General features: G+C 35.4%; 1 protein-coding gene across 1 annotated transcript in view; it reads left to right on the top strand.

Moving 5' to 3' along the window:
- Window positions 1-20240, top strand: part of NUDCD1 (NudC domain containing 1) — a 74789-nt gene that overhangs the window by 49337 nt on the left and 5212 nt on the right. Inside the window, exon 8 of the mRNA XM_047074115.1 lies at window positions 205-330. Coding sequence (XP_046930071.1) covers window positions 205-330 — 126 coding nt within the window. The remainder of the gene's footprint in view (window positions 1-204; window positions 331-20240) is intronic.

The following is a 20240-nucleotide window of genomic DNA, read 5'->3' as shown; positions in this document are numbered from 1 at the left end:
TACATCCTTGATTTTGTAATAACTGTTTTAATGTCTTTGTGGTGATTTCATCATTCTGTCATTTCTGGGTTTTGTTGATTAGGATTTATCAATCATGGGTCTGAAATTTAGTTTTTAATTACTGTTGTAATCTTGATATTTTAAGTATGAAGAAACCCATTCTCTTATTGTTGATGGTTTGTTTATTTTGTTTTCTGGCCTAAGAATCCAAATCCAGATAAAGAGAAACCTCCTTGTAATGCTCAAGAGTTAGAAGAATGTGATATTTTCTTTGAAGAGAGCTCCAGTTTATGCAGATTTGATGGCATTACATTAAAAACTACTCATGTGGTAAGTTTTTGATCATTCATATTTCTAAAAATTTATGAATAAGTACAAGTTATAGGAGATAATAATTAACTGGCCACATATATAATTTGCAAACCTGGCTTGATTGCAAAGCTGAACAGCAAAGTAAATGACAAGAAAACCCTTGAACTTTTTGTTTGATCTTTACAAATTGGTGTGCAAGATACAGGATTTTTAGTCTGTTTTTGTTTTTGGTTTGTTTTTTACTGTTGACTGTTTTATAATATTTGGTGTTTGGGGTTGGGTGGCTATCATCTAAAACTCATTACTTCATGAAGTGGCAGTTTATATCACCATCCCTAATGAAACACTGTTGCCTTATTTTGGTACTGTTGCATATTTGATATCTTGTGGTAAGCTTTTTTCTGTTTAGGTTTTTATATGTGGTTACAACTAATTTATAATAACCTCATTTTTTCATTTGAAATTATGACATATTTCTTTATGTTCTCACCTGGTTTAACAGCTAGGTAATACTATACAATGTTATTGTTGGTGTTCATGTGTGTATGTATATGTAGTGGTTGTCCTAGAGATTATAGTATGTATCTTCAGTAAATTTTTTCCAATTGCATTATTTATATGCTATTTTTTAAGAATCCCTTCTTACGTAAAGCCATTTCTGTATTCAGGGGTTTTATCTAATAGAGTTACAGAAGTCAAATTAATGAGTCCTGGACTAAGACTCTGACAAGTCGATTTCCACTGTATATTCTCATTAATAATGTTTGCAGTTATTACCGATTTCATTGCATCTTTACCTGTCCTTTTGTTTTTATGTTTGATCTTTACTAATTGGTGTGCAAGATACAGGATTTTTAGTCTGGTTTTTTTTGCTGTTGACTGTTGACTATTTCATGATATTACCTTTGACTATTTCTTTTGTGAAGAATTTTTTCATTTATTTATTTTGGTGTTTCTGACTGACTTGTGTGACCTTACTTCTTCATAAAATGTGTTCCTAAAGAGCATGCATGATAGATTTCTCTTATAAGTAGGTTCTGTCATCAGAAAGTTAAGAAATGTACATATAATCCCTCATTGTACCATAGTTTTTAGAGACAATGTTTGATAAAACATTTCCAGCATTTTGCACATACTCAAACTGTTTAGTCACAGTTCAGTGTTAATTGCTGGTTTAACTCCAATGATTTGCTGTTTGTATATATTGCAAGATGACACCAATGATTTGCTGTTTGTATATATTGCAAGATGACCACATAATAAGTCTAATTAAATTTTCTCACCATACATACCTATAAATTATTTCTCATATAATGAGAACGTTTAAGGTCTACTCTGTTAACAATTTCATATATTAAGTACAGTATTAACTAATAGTCATCATGCTATAAATTATAATCCCCTATACTTATTTATAATAAATGGAAGATTATGCCTTTGACACCCTTAATCCATCCCCCAGCCACCATCAGATATGAGATGTAGAGGAAGGGAGAGAGAATCTTAAGCAGGTTTCATGCCCATCATGGAGCCCAACATGGGGCTCGGTCTCATGACCATGAAATCATGACCTGACCCGAAATCAAGAGTTGTATGCTTAACCAGCTGAGCCACCCAGGAACCCCTGATTTACGTTTCTTGATGCTTACTGTTGTTGAGCACCTTTTCATATATGTACAAGTTGACCATATTTAGGTCTTCTTTGGAAAAAGGTCTGTTTAGTTTCTCTAATCATTTTTTTTAATTGCATTATTTTTTGCTATTTAGTTACAGGAGTTCTTTATAAATTTTGGATGTTAACCCCTTATCCAGATATATAATTTACAAATATTTTTTTTCCCATTCAGTAGGTTGCGTTTTCATTTTGTTGACCATTTCCTTTGCTGTTAAGATTTTTAGTTTGAAATAGTCCCACTTGTTACTTTTGCTTCTGTTGCTTTTGTTCCAGAATACCATTGCCAAGACTGAAGTCAAGATGTTCACGGGCTCTGTTTTATTCTAGGAATTTCAGGCCTTATGTTCAACTTTTTAATCCATTTGAGTGCGTTTTTGTGTATGATATAAAGATAGTGGTCCAGTTTTGTTTTTTTGCATGTGGCTATCCAGTTTTCCCAAAACCATTTGTTGAAAAGACTGTCCTTTCCCCCATTGTATATTCTTGGCTCCTTTATCATAAATTGACCATGTATGGATAGGTTTACTTCTGGGCTCTCTGTTCCTTTGGACTCTGTGTCTATTTCTTATTTTTTACTTTTTTAAATATTTACTTATTTTGGGGGGGGGGGAGAGAATGAGCAGGGGAGGGGCAGAGAGAGAGAGGGAGAGAGAGAATCCGAAGCAGGCTCTGTACTATGCAGGGCTCGATCCCACAAACAATGAGATTATGACCTGAGCCAAAATCAAAAGTCATATGCTTAACTGTCTGAGCCACCCAGATGCCCCAGGACTCTGTGTCTATTTTTATACCAGTACTATACTGTTTTGATTACTATAGCTTTGTAGTATAGTTTGAACTTAGGAAACGTTTTTTAAGATTGCTTTGGCCATTTGGGATATTTTCTGGTTCCACACAAATTTTTGGATTTTGTTCTGTTTCTTGGAAAAGTGCCATGTAGAATTTTGATAGTTTTATTGACTCTGTAGATTGCTTTGGTAATATGGACATTTTAACAATTTTTTCCAATAAATAAATGTGGAATATCTTCCCATTTATTTTTGTCTTCAGTTTCTTTCATTGGAGTTTTAACAGTTTTCAGTTTAGAAGTTATTCACCTCCTTGGTTAAATGTATCCCTATTTTATTCTTTTTGATGAAATTGTTAATGAGATTGTTTTGTTGATTTCTCTTTCCAGCAGTATGTATGTATACTGTACGTATGTAACTGATATATAGAAACACAACAGCATTTTGTGTATTACCTTTATATCCTGCAACTTTACTGAATTTATTAATTGTAATCATTTTTTTAGTAGAGTCTTTAGGGTTTTCTGTATAATGTCACATCATCTGCAAATAGTGATAGTTTTACTTCTTCCTTTCTGATTTGGATGCCTTTTTATTTCTTTTTCCTACCTAATTGCCCTGCTTAGGACTTCCAATACTATGTTGAATAAAAGTGGTAAGAGTGGGCATCCTTTTCTTGTTGATGATCTTAGAGGAAAAGCTTTTAGCTTTTCACTGTTGAGTTTGATATTAGCTGTGGGCTTGTCATATTATGGCATTTATTATGTTATATTCCCTCTGTACCCACTTTTTGAGAGTTTTTGTAAATGTTGAATTTTGTCAAATGCTTTTTTCTGCATGTATTGACATGATCATAGAATTTTTATTCTTAATTTTGTTAATGTGGAATATCTCATTAATTTTCAGATATTAAACCCTCCTTGCATCCCTGCAGTAAACCTCATCCCTGCAATTTACCTGCAGTAAAGCAAATTTATATATTTAGGTGCTCCTGTGTTGGTGTCGTAAATATTTACAAATGTTATATTCTCTTGTTAGAGTGACCTTTTTATCATTATTTAATGATTTGCCTCTTATTACATTCTTTGCTTTCAAGTCTGTTGTCTGATGTAAGTATAGCTTGCCCCAGCTTTCTTTTGTTTTCCACTGAATGGAATATCTTTTGCAGTCTCTTCACTTTCAACTTTGTGTGTTTTTACTTCTGAAGGGAGTCTCTTCTAGGCAGCATATAGATGGGTCTTATTTTTTTCTTTCAGTCACTCTATGTATTGAGAATTTAATCTATTTACATTCAGATTAATTATCGATAGGTGTGTACTTATTGCCATTTTGCTACTTAATTTTCTGGCTGTTTTGTAGTTTTTCTATTCCTTCTCTGTCTTCCTTTGTGATTTGATGATTTTCTATAGTGGTATGCTTAAACTCCTTTATCTTTTTTGTATCTACTGTAGGTTTTTGCTTAATGGTTATCATGAAGTTTACATTTTTTTTTCAGTTTATTTATTTATTTTGAGAGGGAGAGAGCATGTGCACGAGCAGGGGAGGGGCAGAGAGAGAATCCCAAGGAGAGGCTGTGTGCTGAGATCATGACCTGAGCCAAAATCAAGAGTCAGACACCTAACCAACTGAGCCACCCAGGTGCCCCAATGAGGTTTATATTTAAAAGCTTAGATTTATAACCATTTGTTTTATGTTGATAACAGCTTAAGTCTGAATGCATTTTAAAGCTATACATTTTTACTCCCTGAAACATTTTATGTTTTTGATGTCACAATTTATATTTTTTTATCTTGTGTATCCCATAATAAATTACTGTAGTTGCGTTTTTGCAACGTTTGTCATTTAACTTTTATGCTACCTTTCTAGGTGATTAACTTGCTATCTTCACATTAGATTTTGAAAGTTATTGTGCATTTACCTTTACCAGTGAGGTTTATATTTCCATATGGTTTTCTGTTACTATTTGGCATCCTTTTTGTTCAGCTTAAAGAAGTCCCTTGACATTTCTTATAGGGCCAGTCTAGGACTGATGAATTCCTTCACCTTTTGCTTCTCTGGAAAACTGTTTCTCCTGCCATTCTGAATGATATCTTTGCCAGGTAGAGTATTCTTGGTTGGAGGTGTTTTTTCCTTCAGCACTTTGAGTGTATCATGCTACAGCTTTCTGGCCTGCAAAGTTTCTGCTGAAAAAAACTGCTGATAGTTGTGGTGGGGTGGTGGCGGTCCCTTATACATAACAAGTTGTTTTTCTTTTCCTGCTTTCAAGATTCTATCCTTGTCTTTAACTTTTGACATTTTAAACATGACATGTCTTGGTGTAGGTCTTTTTGAGCTGATATTACTTCAAACTTTCTGGAGCCCAACCTTCTGGGCTTCCTGAACCTTCCCTTCCTTCCCCAGGTTTTCCCTTTGTTTATCCATACTTCTGTGCTTAGTGAATATCTTTATGACTGCTGTTTTGATCTCTTCATTGGGTAAACAAACCACTTACCTCCATTTCATTAAGATCTCTTTCTGAGGTCTTATCTTGTTCTTTCCTCTTTGCAACATATTCCTGTTTCTTCATTTTCCTCACTGTATTGGTTTCTCTGCCTTAGGTAAAACAGCCAACTTTCCAGGTCTTGAAGGAATGATCTATTGTAGGAAGTGAACCTTATTGTTCAGCTCTTCCCTACCTCTTGGTTTTCTCTCAAACTTTTTTGATATTCCAAGCAGCCTATTTTACTTTTAGTGGCTCCTAGCATTTAGGGGTATACCAAGAACTGTCAGTGTCCCTAAGGGGAGGATCTCAGTCAGCACCTACATTCAGACTGATTGGAAGCCTCAGGCAACAGCTTTTAAGGTATGCAAAATATATAGTCATAACCAGAAGTCCCACTGTCTGCCAGAACCAGGTAAACTAGACGTGTCCCCTGGGTGGCAGCCATGAAAATCAGGGTGCCAAGAAAATGTACAAGTATCTTTCCGGGGGATCCTGGCACTCTGGAAGAATGCAGAGGGATAGTGCAATAATGCCCGCTGGTCTCCGTCTCCAAGAGTATCTCAGTAAGCCCCTGTATATTAAATTAAAAGTCTGGGGCTGAGGTTCCAGGCCAAGCAAATAAGCCTTTTTCACAGAAAGACTTGGGTTAGGTTTCATTCTGTTAGTGCAATGCCCTTATGGTGGTAGTTGGTCAAATGTGTAGTTTCTTGGTGTACCCAGGGGGGTACCAGTTGGCTTGTCATTGGAAGAAGGAAACAAAGGAGGCTATAATATTTCAGATGTTCACTGCTACATCCATTCTAGGAATCAAATAGTACTTTATCAACAATTTGTACTTCTTTCTGCAGTGTTTACTCCAAGTTCTCTCTTGATTTCATTTTTCATGACTTTGGCTGTACATGGAAAGGTCAGTATATGTCCTTATAGTTTTAGGAAACAATACTGTAAGAAAAAAAGGTCAGAACTCTATATTGTAAATGACCGATTTTTCAAAATAGAAGTTCCCTGAAAGAAATGGGAATCAGGGTTAGAATTTAGCATTTTGAAAATAAAATAGGGAAGGAATATATGCAGCAGCACAATAAAAGAGAAATACTAAATTTTAAATTTGAGAAAGGAAAGTAATAAGATGTGGTCACTTGAGTAAAACTCAAGTCAGAATTCAAATACAGTTGATGAGTTATTTTTGCTTCTCTCTAGATCTGTACTATACAAAATATTAGCCCCTGGCCACCTGGTAGTTATTGAGCATTTGAAATTGTAGCTTGTCTGAATTGAGATGTACTATGAGTGTGAAATACACAACCAGATTTTGCAGTCTTAGAATAAAAAATATAAAATACGTTAACACTTTTATATGAATTTTTATGAGATAATAGTTTTTATATGTTTGGTTAAATAAATATATTACTAAGACTCCTTTTTCCTGTTTTTATTTTTAATGTGACTACTAGAAAATTCAAAATTACATATGTGGTTTGTAGTAATCTGTAGTGATCAAATTAAACAGGCTTGAGCAATCAAAAGGTGATAGGATATTTTTAAAAATTAAATTACAGTGAGTTTCTAAGATCAGTTGAGATGGTACTCATCATATACTGCTTAAAACAGAAAATTAAAATAGCTGAAAAAAGTATTTGCAACTTATAGATAAATAAAGCCATCAAGACTGGAAGCAGAGGAGTTGCAAAGAGGAAATAATTCTTTTAAGTTAATGTCATTATGAAAGCTAGTACAAAAGGCAAGTATCTGATACACTAATTCTTTCCAAAAGATATTAAGGATGAGATCAGAAGTTCAGAGGAAGGAAATACATTTAGAAAGAATGTATTTAGAAATACATTTAGAAAGGAAATACTATTTAGATAAAAAGTATCTAAGCCTATGGTTCTCAAGCTTTTTGGTCTCAGGATCCCTTTATGTTCTTACATTCCCTGGGGTATCAATTTCTAATACTTGGTCAAATTTGATATAGTGCAAAAAAATTTAAGCTATACAATTTTGCTACTATGGCCACCATAACAAAGTACCACAGACTGAGTGACTTAAACAATGGAAATTTATAGTCTCTCAATTCTGGAGGCTAGAAGTCAGAGATCTTGGTGTTAGCATGTTTAGATTGTTCTGAAGCCTCTCTCCTTGGCTTGTAGATAGCTGTCTTCCTTAGTCTTCACATGGTCCTCCCCCTGCATGTGTTTGTTTCCTAATGTCTTATAACACCAGTCATATTGGATTAAGACGCACCCTAATGACTCAGTTTACCCTTTTAAAGGTTCTGTCTCCAAATACATCACATTCTGAGGTACTGTGGGGTTAGGACTTAAACATATGACTTTGGGAGGGATACAGCTTAGCCCATAAAAATATCCTTCACTTATGGGGCGCCTGGGTGGCGCAGTCGGTTAAGCGTCCGACTTCAGCCAGGTCACGATCTCGCGGTCCGGGAGTTCGAGCCCCGCGTCGGGCTCTGGGCTGATGGCTCAGAGCCTGGAGCCTGTTTCCGATTCTGTGTCTCCCTCTCTCTCTGCCCCTCCCCCGTTCATGCTCTGTCTCTCTCTGTCCCAAAAATAAATAAACGTTGAAAAAAAAAATATCCTTCACTTAGATTTTAGCACTTATTAACATTTTGTCACATTTATTTTTTCTTTGTTTTTCTACCTCCGTTTTGCTAAAATATATAGGAACAGTTGCACATGCCATGTCCCTTCATCCCTAATATCTCACATGTGCACTAAAGATGAAGGCATTTTCTTATATAAGCACAATACAAGTCAGGAAATTTAACTTTGATATAATACTTTTATCTAACATAGTTCATAGCAATTTTTTTTCCCTGATTTGGAAACCTATTGCACTTAGTTGTGATGTCTCTTTAGTTTCCTTTAATTTGGAACATCCAGTTACCCAGTCTTTATGTTGTTGACTTTATTTTGTACCTTTTATGGACTGTCTCCAATATTTCCTCAAGATCAGACTCACTGGCTACATTTTTGCCAGGAATACCACATAAATGACATTTCCTTTTTAGTGTCTAACATGAAGGAGAACTTCATGGCAATTTTCCGTACTATTATGGCATGAAATTTAATTGGGTGGTATTCACCTGGTTTCCCTGCTCCCAAGTTATCATCTTCCCCTTTGAATTAATAAGTACTTTGTGTGAAATGAAAATAGAAACACAATGGTTCAAAATCTTTGGGATGCAGGAAAAGCTGTTCTAAGGGAGATGTTTATAGTGATACAGGCCTATCTCAGGAAACAAGAAAAATATCAAACAATCTCACCTTACAACTAAAAGAACAAGAAAAAGAAAAAGCCCAAAGTTAGTAGAAGGAAAGTAATAAAGAATAGAGCAGAAACAATTAAAATAGAGAATAAAAAAAAGACCAATGAAACAAAAAGCTCGTTCTTTGAAAAGATAAAATTGATAAACCTTTAGCCAAAGTCATCAAGAAAAAAAAAGAGGACTCAAATAATCTGAAATTAAAGAGAAGTTAAAACTGACACCACAGAGATAGAAAGGACTGAGACGATGGCAAAAAATTATTTGCCAACAAATTGAATAACCTAGCAAATGGTAAATTCTTAGAAATATACAATCTTCCAAGATTGAATCAGAAAGAAAAAAATCTGAACAGACTAATAACTAGTAGTGAAATTGAATCATTAACCAAAAAACCAAAGTCCAGGAATGGATGGCTTCAAAAGGTAAAATCTACCAAAAATTTAAAGAAAAAGTAATACCTACTCTTCGCAAACTTCCAAATTATAGAAGAGGAAGGAATGTTTACAAATTTCATTCCATAAGGCTAACATTACCCTGATACCAAAACCAGGCAAAGACCCTTAAAGAAAATTAGACCAATATCTCTGATGAATATAGCTGCAAAAATCCTCAACAAAATATTAGCAAATCAAATTGAACAATGCCTTAAAAGGATCATTCACCATGATCAAGTGGGATTTATTCCAGAAATGCAAGAATGGCTTATTATCTACAAATCTGTCAACATGAGATAAACCATATCAACAAAATGAAGAATAAGAATGCTAAGATCATCTTAATAGATGCAGAAAAAGCTGTTGACAAAATTTAGCATCCATTCATGATAAAAAATTTCAATGAAGTTAGGTATAGAGGGAACATAACAGAGTAAATGTCATATATGACAGGGCCACAGCTAACATACTCAAACTGAAAATTTTCCTTTAAGATCAGGAATAAGACAAGGATGCCCACTCTTGCCACTTTTATTAGTACTGAGAATTCTAGCTGCAGCAGTCAGACAAGCAAAAGAAAGAAAAAGTCATCCAAATTGATAAAGAAGAAGTAAAAGTTAGTAATTCCACTACTGATATTTACCCAGAGAAAGCAAAAACACTAATTCAAAAAGATAAATGCACCGCTATGTTCATTGCATTATTTTTTACAATAGCCAAGATACGAAAGCAACCCAAGTGTCCATCGATAGAAGAATGGACAAAGAAGATGTGGTATGTGAATACACACACACACACACACACACTGGAATATTTCTCAGCTATAAAAAAGGGTGAAATCTTGAAATCTTGGGGGTACCTGAGTTGCTCAGTTGGTTGAGCGTCCACCTCTTGATTTCAGCTCAGGTCATGATTCCAAGATTGTGAAATTGAACTTCGTGCTGAACATGTAGTCTGCTTAAGATTCTCTTCCTCTCCCTTTTCCCCTCTTTCCCCACTTGTGGTCTCTCTCTAAAATAAAAAAAACTTTTAAAAAGGTGCCTAGGTGGCTCAGTTGAGCATCCAACCTTGTCTCAGGTCATGATTTCATGGTTCATGAATTCAAGTCCTGCATCAGGCTCTGCACTGACAGTGTGGAGCCTGCTTGGGATTCTCACTCTCCCCTTCTCTCTGCCACCACTCCCTTGCTTGCTCTTTCACTAAATAAACTTAAAAAAATCTTAGAAAAAGGATGAAATTTTGCCATTTTTTGACAATGTGGATGGACATTGGTAGAGGGTATGTGAAGTAAGTCAGACAGAGAAAAACAAATACCATACGATTTTGTTTATATGTAGATTATATAATATATAATAAGTAAAAAGCAAAACCAGATCTGTAAATACAGAGAACAAACTGGTGAAAAGGGGAGGGGTGGCCAAAATAGGTGAAAGGGGGTGGAAGAAACAGGTCTAGTTATGAAAAGAATAAATCATGGGGATGGAAGGTACAGGTATAAGGAATATAGTCCATGCTATTGTAATAACACTGTATGGTGACAGATGGTAGCCACACTTGTGGTAGACATAGCATAACATAAAGACTTGTTAAGTCACTATGTTGTTCACCTCAAGCTAATAGAACATTAGATGTTAAACTGTACTTCAATTAAAAAAAAAAAGGTAAAACTCTCACCAAAATAATAAAATACCTAGGAATAAATGTAACTAAAGAGGTGAAAGACCTGTACTCTAAAAACTATAGAACACTGATGAAAGAAATTGAAGAAAACACAAAGAAATGGAAATATACACCATGCTTATAGATTGGAAGAATTTAGATTGTTAAAATGTCCATAATACTCAAAGTAATCTAGATATTCAGTGAAATGCCTATCAAAGTACCAATAGCATTTTTCTTACAGAACTAGAACAAAAAAATCCTGAAATTTGTATGATTCACAAAATACTACTAATAGCCCAGGTATTCTTGAGAAAGAACAAAGTTAGAGGTGTCACAATCCCAGATTTCAAACTATACTACACAAAGCCATAGTAATCAAAACAGTATGGTACTGGCACAAAAATAGATACATAAATTAGTAGAACAGAATAGAGAATCCAGAAATAAACCCAAGCTGATCTTGTCAATTAATACATGACAAATTATATGACAAATGGGGAATATGTATATTCTCTATACAATGGGGAAAATTAATAAATGGTGCTGGGAAAACTACATTGTAAAAGAATGAAACTAGACCATTTTTTTTACACCATACACAAAAAACTCAAAATTAATTAAACATGTAAATATAAGATCTGAAGCCATTTAACTCCCAAAAGAAAACATAGGCAGTAAAGGCTTATGTATCAGCCTTAGCAATATTTTTCTCAATCTGTCTCCTCAGGCAAGAGAAACAATAGCAAAAGTAAACAATTGGGAGTACATCAAACTAAAAATCTTTTGCATGGCAAAGGAAATCATCAGCAAAATGAAAGGTCACTTACTGAGTTGGAGAAGATATTTGTAAATGATATATCCAATAAGGGATTGATATCCAAAATATATAAAGAGCTCCTAGAACCCAACACCAAAAAACTAATGTTTTAAAAACTGGGCAGAGGACCTGAACAGACATTTTTCTAAAGAAAACACACAGATGACTAAGGTACCTATGAAACAACCTCATGAACCAAGCTCTGCTACCTTCAGACTTTTCTTCTACAGCTTCTTTACCTCTCTCAGCCTTCAAAGAATTGCAGAGAGTTAAGAGTCTCCCTAGGCTTTGGCTTCAGGGAATGCTGAGGCCGGTTTCATCTTCTATCCATACCATTAAAACTTTCTATCAGTTAAGGTTGCTTTGCTTTCTTATCACTGGTATGTTCACTTGAATACCACTTTTAATTTCCTTCAAGAACTTTTCCTTTGCATTCACAACTTGGCTAACCATTTGGGGCAAGAGGCCTAGCTTTTGGCCTTTCTCAGCCTTTAAGATGCCTTCCTATTAATTAAGTTCATCTTGTATGGGTGGGGTTTGTGGCACCCCAGAACAATTACAATAGTTAACATCAAAGATCACCAATCACAGATGATGATAACAAATACAGTAATAATAAAAAAGTTTGACATGTTAAGAATTACCAAAAGGTGACTAAGAGACACTGAGCAAATGCTGTTGGAAAAATGGCGCCAATAGACTTGCTCAGCACAGGGTTGCCACAAACTTTGCGTTGTAAAAACAAAAAAAGCTGCATCTGTGAAGCACAAAACGAGCTATGCTGTACTGTATGCCATATTCAAAGAGAACTTTCTCCAGTGTTAATAAAAAGAAATGATGCATCAATAATTGATACCTTTCCTGTAGAACTTACCTCATTTTCTTTTATGTTCTTTGAGATGACTCTGGGTAAGATACTTAGCCCCTATCTTATTCTATAAATATGATGATAATAATAGTACTTATTTCACAATTATTATAATGAGTAAAATATATTTCAAGCCACCTACACAGGGGTTGGCACTTAGAAAGACCTTAGTAATTGCAAATATCCCTTATTACCATCCTAGGCATCTTCTATACATTCTGCCTTAAATATTATAGTCATCCCAAATTAAACGGAATGAGCAACATTAATGGGGAAAACATGGCAACTTTAGAGTGATCTTCATGGAAATCATAAAGCATTTAAACAATTTTATGCCTGAGAAATTTGTGAATAGCTATTAAAAAAAACCTGACTCTGTGTTAATCTAGCATATTTAATTTAGAGACAAATTTCTAAAATCTTGCACCATTTCAAAAATAAGAAATGCAAAATTCATTATTCTGTTTGTCATTGTATTGTCAAATAAATTATATTTTATCTATAATTCTAACTGTAGGCCCATCACTTTCAATTTTATACTTTCCTATAATGCATATATTTCAGTAGTTTGTAGATCTGCCCATAAAAAGTGAACAAGTTATTCTTGAAATAAGCTTTGGATGCTTTAAATATACTCAAAACCAAGTTTCTGGAAGTTTTAAAATCAAGATTAACTAGTCTGATGATACTAACTGCAAATAATAGTATACTGTAAGACAAAACATACCCTTTAGATGAAGTAAATAATTTAGAATTCTTCTCTGTGTAGTGAGAGATTGTATAATATTCACTTTACTTAATAAATTCCAGGGGCGCCTGGGTGGCGCAGTCGGTTAAGCGTCCGACTTCAGCCAGGTCACGATCTCGCGTTCCGGGAGTTCGAGCCCCGCGTCAGGCTCTGGGCTGATGGCTCAGAGCCTGGAGCCTGTTTCTGATTCTGTGTCTCCCTCTCTCTCTGCCCCTCCCCCGTTCATGCTCTGACTCTCTCTGTCCCAAAAATAAATAAACGTTGAAAAAAAATTAAAAAAAAAAAAATTCCAGCCTGCCTAGTATTCCCCATAGGTAAGTAGATCATGCCACTAAAAAAAAAAAAAAAAAAAAATGCCACTAAAAGATGTTTGATCCCTCTTCAGTTGGTCAGTGGCCATGATAGGAAAATAGGCTTTTAATTCTATTCAAAGGTTGCAAACTAAGAGTAGCTAAAGGAATTGTGTATAAACAATGATTTAGGATAACACCTAAAAAAGTCTGGTTTCACTTTCTCATGATAGTATTAGAATCTCTTGATAATTATTTATGCTTTTCAATATTTTATTTAAATCTAATTTAGTTAACATATAGTGTAATAATTGTATCAGGAGAAAAATTTAGTGATCCATCACTTACATACAACACCCAATGCTCATCCCAAGTGCCTTCCCTAATGCCCATCACCCATTTAGCCCATCCTCCCTACTCAGTATTCCTCTAGCAACCTCAGTTTGTTTTCTGTATTTAGGAGTCTCTTATGGTTTGCCTTCCTCTCTTTTATTTTTTCTTCCCTTCCCCTGTGTTCATTTGTTTTGTTTCTTAAATTCCACATATGAGTGAAATCATATATTTGTCTTTCTCTGATTGACTTATTTCACTTAGCATAATACACTCAGTTCCATCCACATTGTTGCAGATGGCAAGATTTCAATTCTTTTTGATCGCTGAGTAATATTCCGTTGTATGCTTTTTCCTACTTTTTCTTGCCTTACTTCAATAGCTTGGATTTCCAGCATGATACTGACTAGGAGTAATAAGGGCAAATACCCTTTCCTCTTAGCAGTCTTAGTGGGGAGGAGCATTTTGTCTTTTACCATAAAGTACAGTGTTAATTCTAGGTTCCTCAGGGAGGCAGTTGCCTTTAATTTCTAGTTTGCTAAGCATTTTTATCATAAATGGAGGCTAAAATATTTTTCTTCGGTCTGTTGATAATGCTGAATTTCACTGATTGATAATTCGAATGCTGAATCAGTCCTGAATTCCCAAGATACACTATATTTGGTCATGATATATTATCCTTTTTACTTATTACTGGATTTGATTTACTGATATTTTACTGAGATTTTTTGCATTACATTCATCAGGAATAATAGTTTCTCTTTTCTTTTCTTGTCATATCTTTGGCTCTCAGAGTAATGCTGGCCTCATAAAATAAGTTGAGAGTTGTTCCTTTCTCTTGTTTCCTGGAACAGTTTGATATTGTTTCTTTGTTTGGTAAAACACACCAGTGAAGCATTCTAGGTCTGGAGATTTCTTTGTTGGAAGGTTTTTAACAATAAATTCAATCCTGTTAACAGATACAGGACTACTGAGGTTATCTATTTCTCCTTGAGTGAAATGTAATGCTTGTCTTTCAAGGAATTTAACTTAAATTATCAAATATATGAAAGAGTTGCTCATACTACTTCATTTTTTCTTTTCTAATATAACCTGTAATGCTATAAAATTCCCTCTAAACATTGTTTTAGTTGCATCTCACATGTACTATGCTTCATTTTCATTCAGTACAAAATTTCCTAATCTCCTTTGTGAGGTCCACTATGACTCATGGGTTATTCAGAAACATGTTGTTTAATTTCCAGATTATTTGTGGATTTTCCAAATTTTTCTTTTTTACTAATATCTAATTTTTTAAAATGTTTATTTATTTTGAGAGAGCATGTGTGAGTGGGGAAGGGCTGAGAGAGAAGGAAAGAGAATCTCAAGCATGCCCTGCACTGTCAGTACAGAGTCTGATGTGGGGCTTGAACTCATGAACTGAGAGATTGTGACCTGGGTGAAAAGCAAGAGTCAGATGCTTAAGCAACTGAGCCACCCAAGTGCCCCTACTAATATCTAATTTAATTCTGTTATGCTCAGAGAACATTGTGTTTATGATTCTAATTTTTTAAATGTGTTTTTTATAGGACAGAATATGGTCTGTTTTGGTGAATGTTCCATATCTCTTCTAGAATTCCAATCAGATGTGTGTTAGACTGTTTAATATTGCCTGACAGCATTTAGATGCTCAGTTTTTTGTTTTTAATCCCTGCCCCATCCCCCACTTTGGTTTAGGTTCTACTAATTTTTAATAACCTATTTTCAAGGTCACTAATTCTTTTTCCATAGAGTATACTGATGAGTTTGTTGAAGCCTTTTTCTCTTGCTGTGTTTTTTTCCCCTAGGATTTTTTTTTCACCCTTTGCAGTTTCTCTCTGCTCTAATTCTGCATTTATTTATGTACATAACCCATCTCTTCCATTAAACTCTTTAAAATCCCATAGTTATTTTAAGTTCCTTGTCTTGTAGTTCCAAAATATAGATCATCTGAATCTGGTTACCTGGTCTGCTTTGTGTCTTGACAGTGGGATGTTTTTACTTTCTTCATTTTTTTGTGCCTTACAATTTTTGATTGAATACTGGATGTGAGAGCAGTAGAGACTGAGGTAAATAGTATTTATGCCTGGGAGTGGACATACTTCTGCTGGGTCATTAGTGTGGGTGGTTATGACAGGAGGGTTGTAAAAAGGCTGATCTAACCTTGAGTTTTGTTGTTATGGTTACCCTCAGTGCATCCCACGCTTCAAATTCCCCTAGTGTTAAGTTACACTCTGGTGGAGGCTGAGTTGATGGAAGATTTTCCCCAACTCTGCTAATTTACCCTAAGCTTTGGGCTTTCACTGTACATCTGCCTCTCAGAGAGAATCTCTCTATGCTCTTACTCCTTCTCTAGTGGTAGACTGCTGTTGTCACTTACTTGGTGCTTCCCAGCCTGATTGGGGGTTGGGGGGTGTTGCACGGATGAGCGGTTCAGACTCTTGGCTCAGCCTCAGTCCTGGGCCATGTGTTCTTGGGTTTCAGGGTTTGGGACTTTTTAGTGATACTGCCCTTCCTCTAGAAAATTTGTAATAGTCTAGGCCCAGGATGATTTAATTTCTCCTCCAGGCACAGAGATGGTGTTTTTAAAAATTTTAATTTTTTTTCACCTCATCTGCAACAGGTCGTCTTCTGAGCCGTTGGGATGCTAAGATTTAATGCTCTCTCCCAACGGTTTAAGACTTTTGACACTTACAGAAAAAAATCCAAGAAGGACATTCTGATTTTTCCACAGAGGAAGACACTTCCTTCCTAAAACTCGGTACCTTCAGAGCAGCTCCCTTTCTCCTGGTCTTTTTTGCTAGGAACTGGTCAAGGATCATAAGAAAATGTGTAAATCCAAAGAATTCTGTACTTGCTGTCCCACACTAGGCTTTTGGCAATTTGTTAGTTGAATTCTCAATTATGCAGTTCTTTCTTCTTTCTATGCTCAGATGGAACAGTTCCCCTAGCCCATCTCCTTGGTGACACCTGGTTTTCCTCAGATTTCAAGCTAGTTGGTTTCCTTGTAACCTCAGCTCTCTGATGAATTTTTTAAAAGTAATGATTCTACAAATTACCCAGCCTTTTCTTGTTACATTTGGAGTGACATTATTTCCAGCTTTCTTCATCCTAGGCAGAATCTGGAATTCCTTTGCTTACTATCAGTAAACATGCCTAAAAAGCCTAGAACTTCAACTTATAATCAGTAAATTAGTGATGGTTCAGTATTCACAAGAGGTTCCATATACACAAGTAGGCAAACTGTGTACTGTAAAACTCCATTCCTCTGACCTATGCTAAAAAAAAAAAATCAAGGGTGGGCATCTCAGAGGCAACCATCTTTTATCCAAGATTAAAGTGTTTTCTTGAACAGGTGCTTCCCATACTGGATGCTGGCTGGCCAAAACAATAAAATAATCTTGTTTGGGAAGTCTAAATGCCAAAATGAACAATAAACACAATTATTCAGCCAACAGAAGGGCAAAAGACATACCCAGAGAGAATAAATTAAGTAGAAACCATTGTGGGAGGTAGAAAGTGACTTAGGTGGATACAGGTATGAGTAGCAGAAGGAAAGAAGATGGTGATATGATCACAATGACACCACAGTGAAGTACAGAACAAGGGACATTTGGTTCTCAAGAGATAAGTAGATTACATGTTCATCAAAACTAGGTACTATTTTCTAAACAACATTCCACTTCTCCTTTAGACCTGACTTGCCAGTGCATTTGTTTGTAGAATGACCCAGTTCTTCATGAGATCTGATTGTTTCCACTGTTCCCTATGATCTTCACATATGTTCACGTTAAACATCCACCTCAAGATAATTCCAGAGGTTTTCTCTGTTCCCTGCAAACTCTAAAAATCCACACTACATAATTTTACCCAAAAGCAAAACAAATCAGTATTAAGATTACAAACTAAAGTAACTAGTTTTGCTAAGTGAATTAAGTAAATGAAATGAAGTGTGATAACTAAAAAAGTACACTTAAAATCAAGTGCACTTTTGTATGATCCTATAGAAAAAATAGCATCAACATAAGAAAATGCAGAAAAACAAAAATATTTGAAGCAGACAAAACGGGGAAAGTGAAACATTATCCATTTACCTGGCATGGGCAAATAACCTGTAAGAGTCAAGAGTAAGATGCTCTAAGGTTCCCTGGATAGTCAGGAACAGGTACCACAAAGCCCAAGGTCACAATTTGGTATCCAAGAGCAAAATGGGACAGCAAATAAGGAAGAAGGAAAGGATGGCTGCTTTGGGCAAATGCTGACAAAAGAAGTAGCCCCCAATAGCTTATTAGCAGTGGAAGGAAGGAACAAAAACAAACCACACATAACCAGAAAATACGTTTTTAAAATGGAGAAGGCTGAGGTTACTTAGTGTAGTGTTAAAGAGCTCTACTCATTTCAGATGTCTCTAAGGGTATTGTCATAGACATATACATTAATGTTTACCCTGATGACATTCAACCATCAATAAAATGTTACTTTCTCTTCAGAATGTTCTATATAAGATGTGCAAATAATAAATTTTAGCAACATTTCATTTTAAAAAGGCTTGAAACATAGTCTTAGCACTTAAATGAGAAGAACTCATTTACACTAGACAATTTACTAATTTGGAAAACTCATTCTTTGCTAATGCCAAATTTATTGCCTTAAAAAAAAAATCCTAAACCCATAAACTGGCCAATACAATACAATTCCACATTCCTTCTATTTTCATGTTTATTAAAGAGAAGATTGTGTTTATCTTTAAAGTACTAGTGAAAACTACAATTAGAGTAAAATATTCTCTAGAGAAAATTTTGAAATGCATTTCAAGTAGTCAATTGATACTTTTTTTTTCTTTGTAGAACACTTAGCAATTAAAGACTTTTGAAGATTAAATGTCAAAGTAAAGACATTTAAAGAACCTCTAATAACTGCTATTACCAAATTAAATTAAAAATGAGTATCAAGAAAAAGATTCTGTCTGTTCAGAAACAGAGTATTTTTACGAGGCCAGACTGAAAAGTTAATGACCTGAAACTTTAATTCCAAAGCCTATTATTGAATTCAAAATTCAAGCATTCTGTACATAGAATAAATTGCTAAAATTTACACTGTTCTTACTATGCATTAAGTATTGGGTTGATATGCATCTACAACTGTATAAAGAAAAACAATTCCCTGGGTTTCTCCTTTACTCTCACAATGCTACCACACAGAACATTACTGATACCAGATGTGTGGGTTTTCCACACATCAAGTAGTTTTCTCAGACTAGTAGGATATCCTACACAATCTACTTGCAGGTAGTGTCACATCCCACAGGCTAAGGCCTCACTCCCGCAAGACTCTCCCAAACTCCCACTTCAGCTGCCAGTCACAAATCCCAGGTTCATCTATACCTGTGACTGGCCATACATCAGGGTTTAAACAACCCTCTCCTTGGGTTCTATAGTTTGCCAAGACAGTTAACAAAATGCACATTGACCAGTTTATTATAAAAAATACAATAAAGGATAATAATGAACATCCAGGTGAAAGAGATGCATAATGCAAACTATAGAGGAAGGTCACAAAACCTCCATTCCCTCACCAGACTTGCCATCTTCCTAGTACTTCCATGTGTTCAGCAACTCAGAAGCTCTATGAAGCCTGTACTTTTGGGACTTTTGTGAAGGTTTCATCACACAGGCATGATCAGTCATGATCCTATCCTAAAGGTCAGGAGGTGGAGCTGAAAGTTCCAAGCTCCTAATCATGCTGTGGTCTTTCTGGCAAACACCCCCTATCCTGAAGCCATCCAGGAGCCCACCAAGAGTCATCTCGTTAGAACAAAAGACACTCCTATAACTTAGAGTCAAATACCAAGGGGTTAGGAGCTATGTGTCAGGAACCTGGATCAAAGATCAAATATTACAACAAAAGATGTTCCTAGTGTTCTTATCACTTAGGAAATTATAAGAGTTTCAGGAACTGTGTGCCAGGACCCAGAGGCAGAACACAATATATACATATTTTCTGTTATTTTACCAACTACCTTATTTAATCTTCACTACTTAAGAATTAGGAATATGATCCCATTTTATAGAAGAGGAAGCTCAAACTTAAGAGGTGAAGAGATTTAAGTTAGGAAGCTAGTAAATGGCAACTGGGATTTCAGTTCAGATGTGCTTCCAAACCCATGTTCTTAATCACCACCACAGCATGTTCTCCCAAAGCCCATTTTACTTTTTAAGTGTATTGATTTATTTTGAGATACAGCATAAGTGGGGGAGGGACAGAGAGAGGAGGAGAACCCCAAGCAGGCTCCTTGTGCCAGCGCAGAGCCCTGTGCAAATCAAAACCACAGGGAATCATCACCTCACACCAGTGAGAATGGCCAGTATGAAAAAGAAGTAAGAAGTGTTGGTGAGGATGTGGAGAAAAGGGAACGCTTGTGCACTCCTTGTTGGAATGTACATTGGTGAAACCATTATGCAAAATACAAGAATGGAGGTTCCTCAAAAAATTAGAAATAGAAATAACCACATAATCCAGTTATTCCACTT

This window comes from Lynx rufus, unplaced genomic scaffold (genome assembly GCF_022079265.1).
Source record: "Lynx rufus isolate CCGP_SWC_20201006 ecotype Redwood Valley unplaced genomic scaffold, mLynRuf1.p SCAF_12, whole genome shotgun sequence".
Lineage (NCBI taxonomy): Eukaryota > Metazoa > Chordata > Mammalia > Carnivora > Felidae > Lynx > Lynx rufus.
The sequence above is the reverse complement of the archived record's forward strand: the minus strand, read 5'-3'. Positions and strand labels throughout refer to the sequence as shown.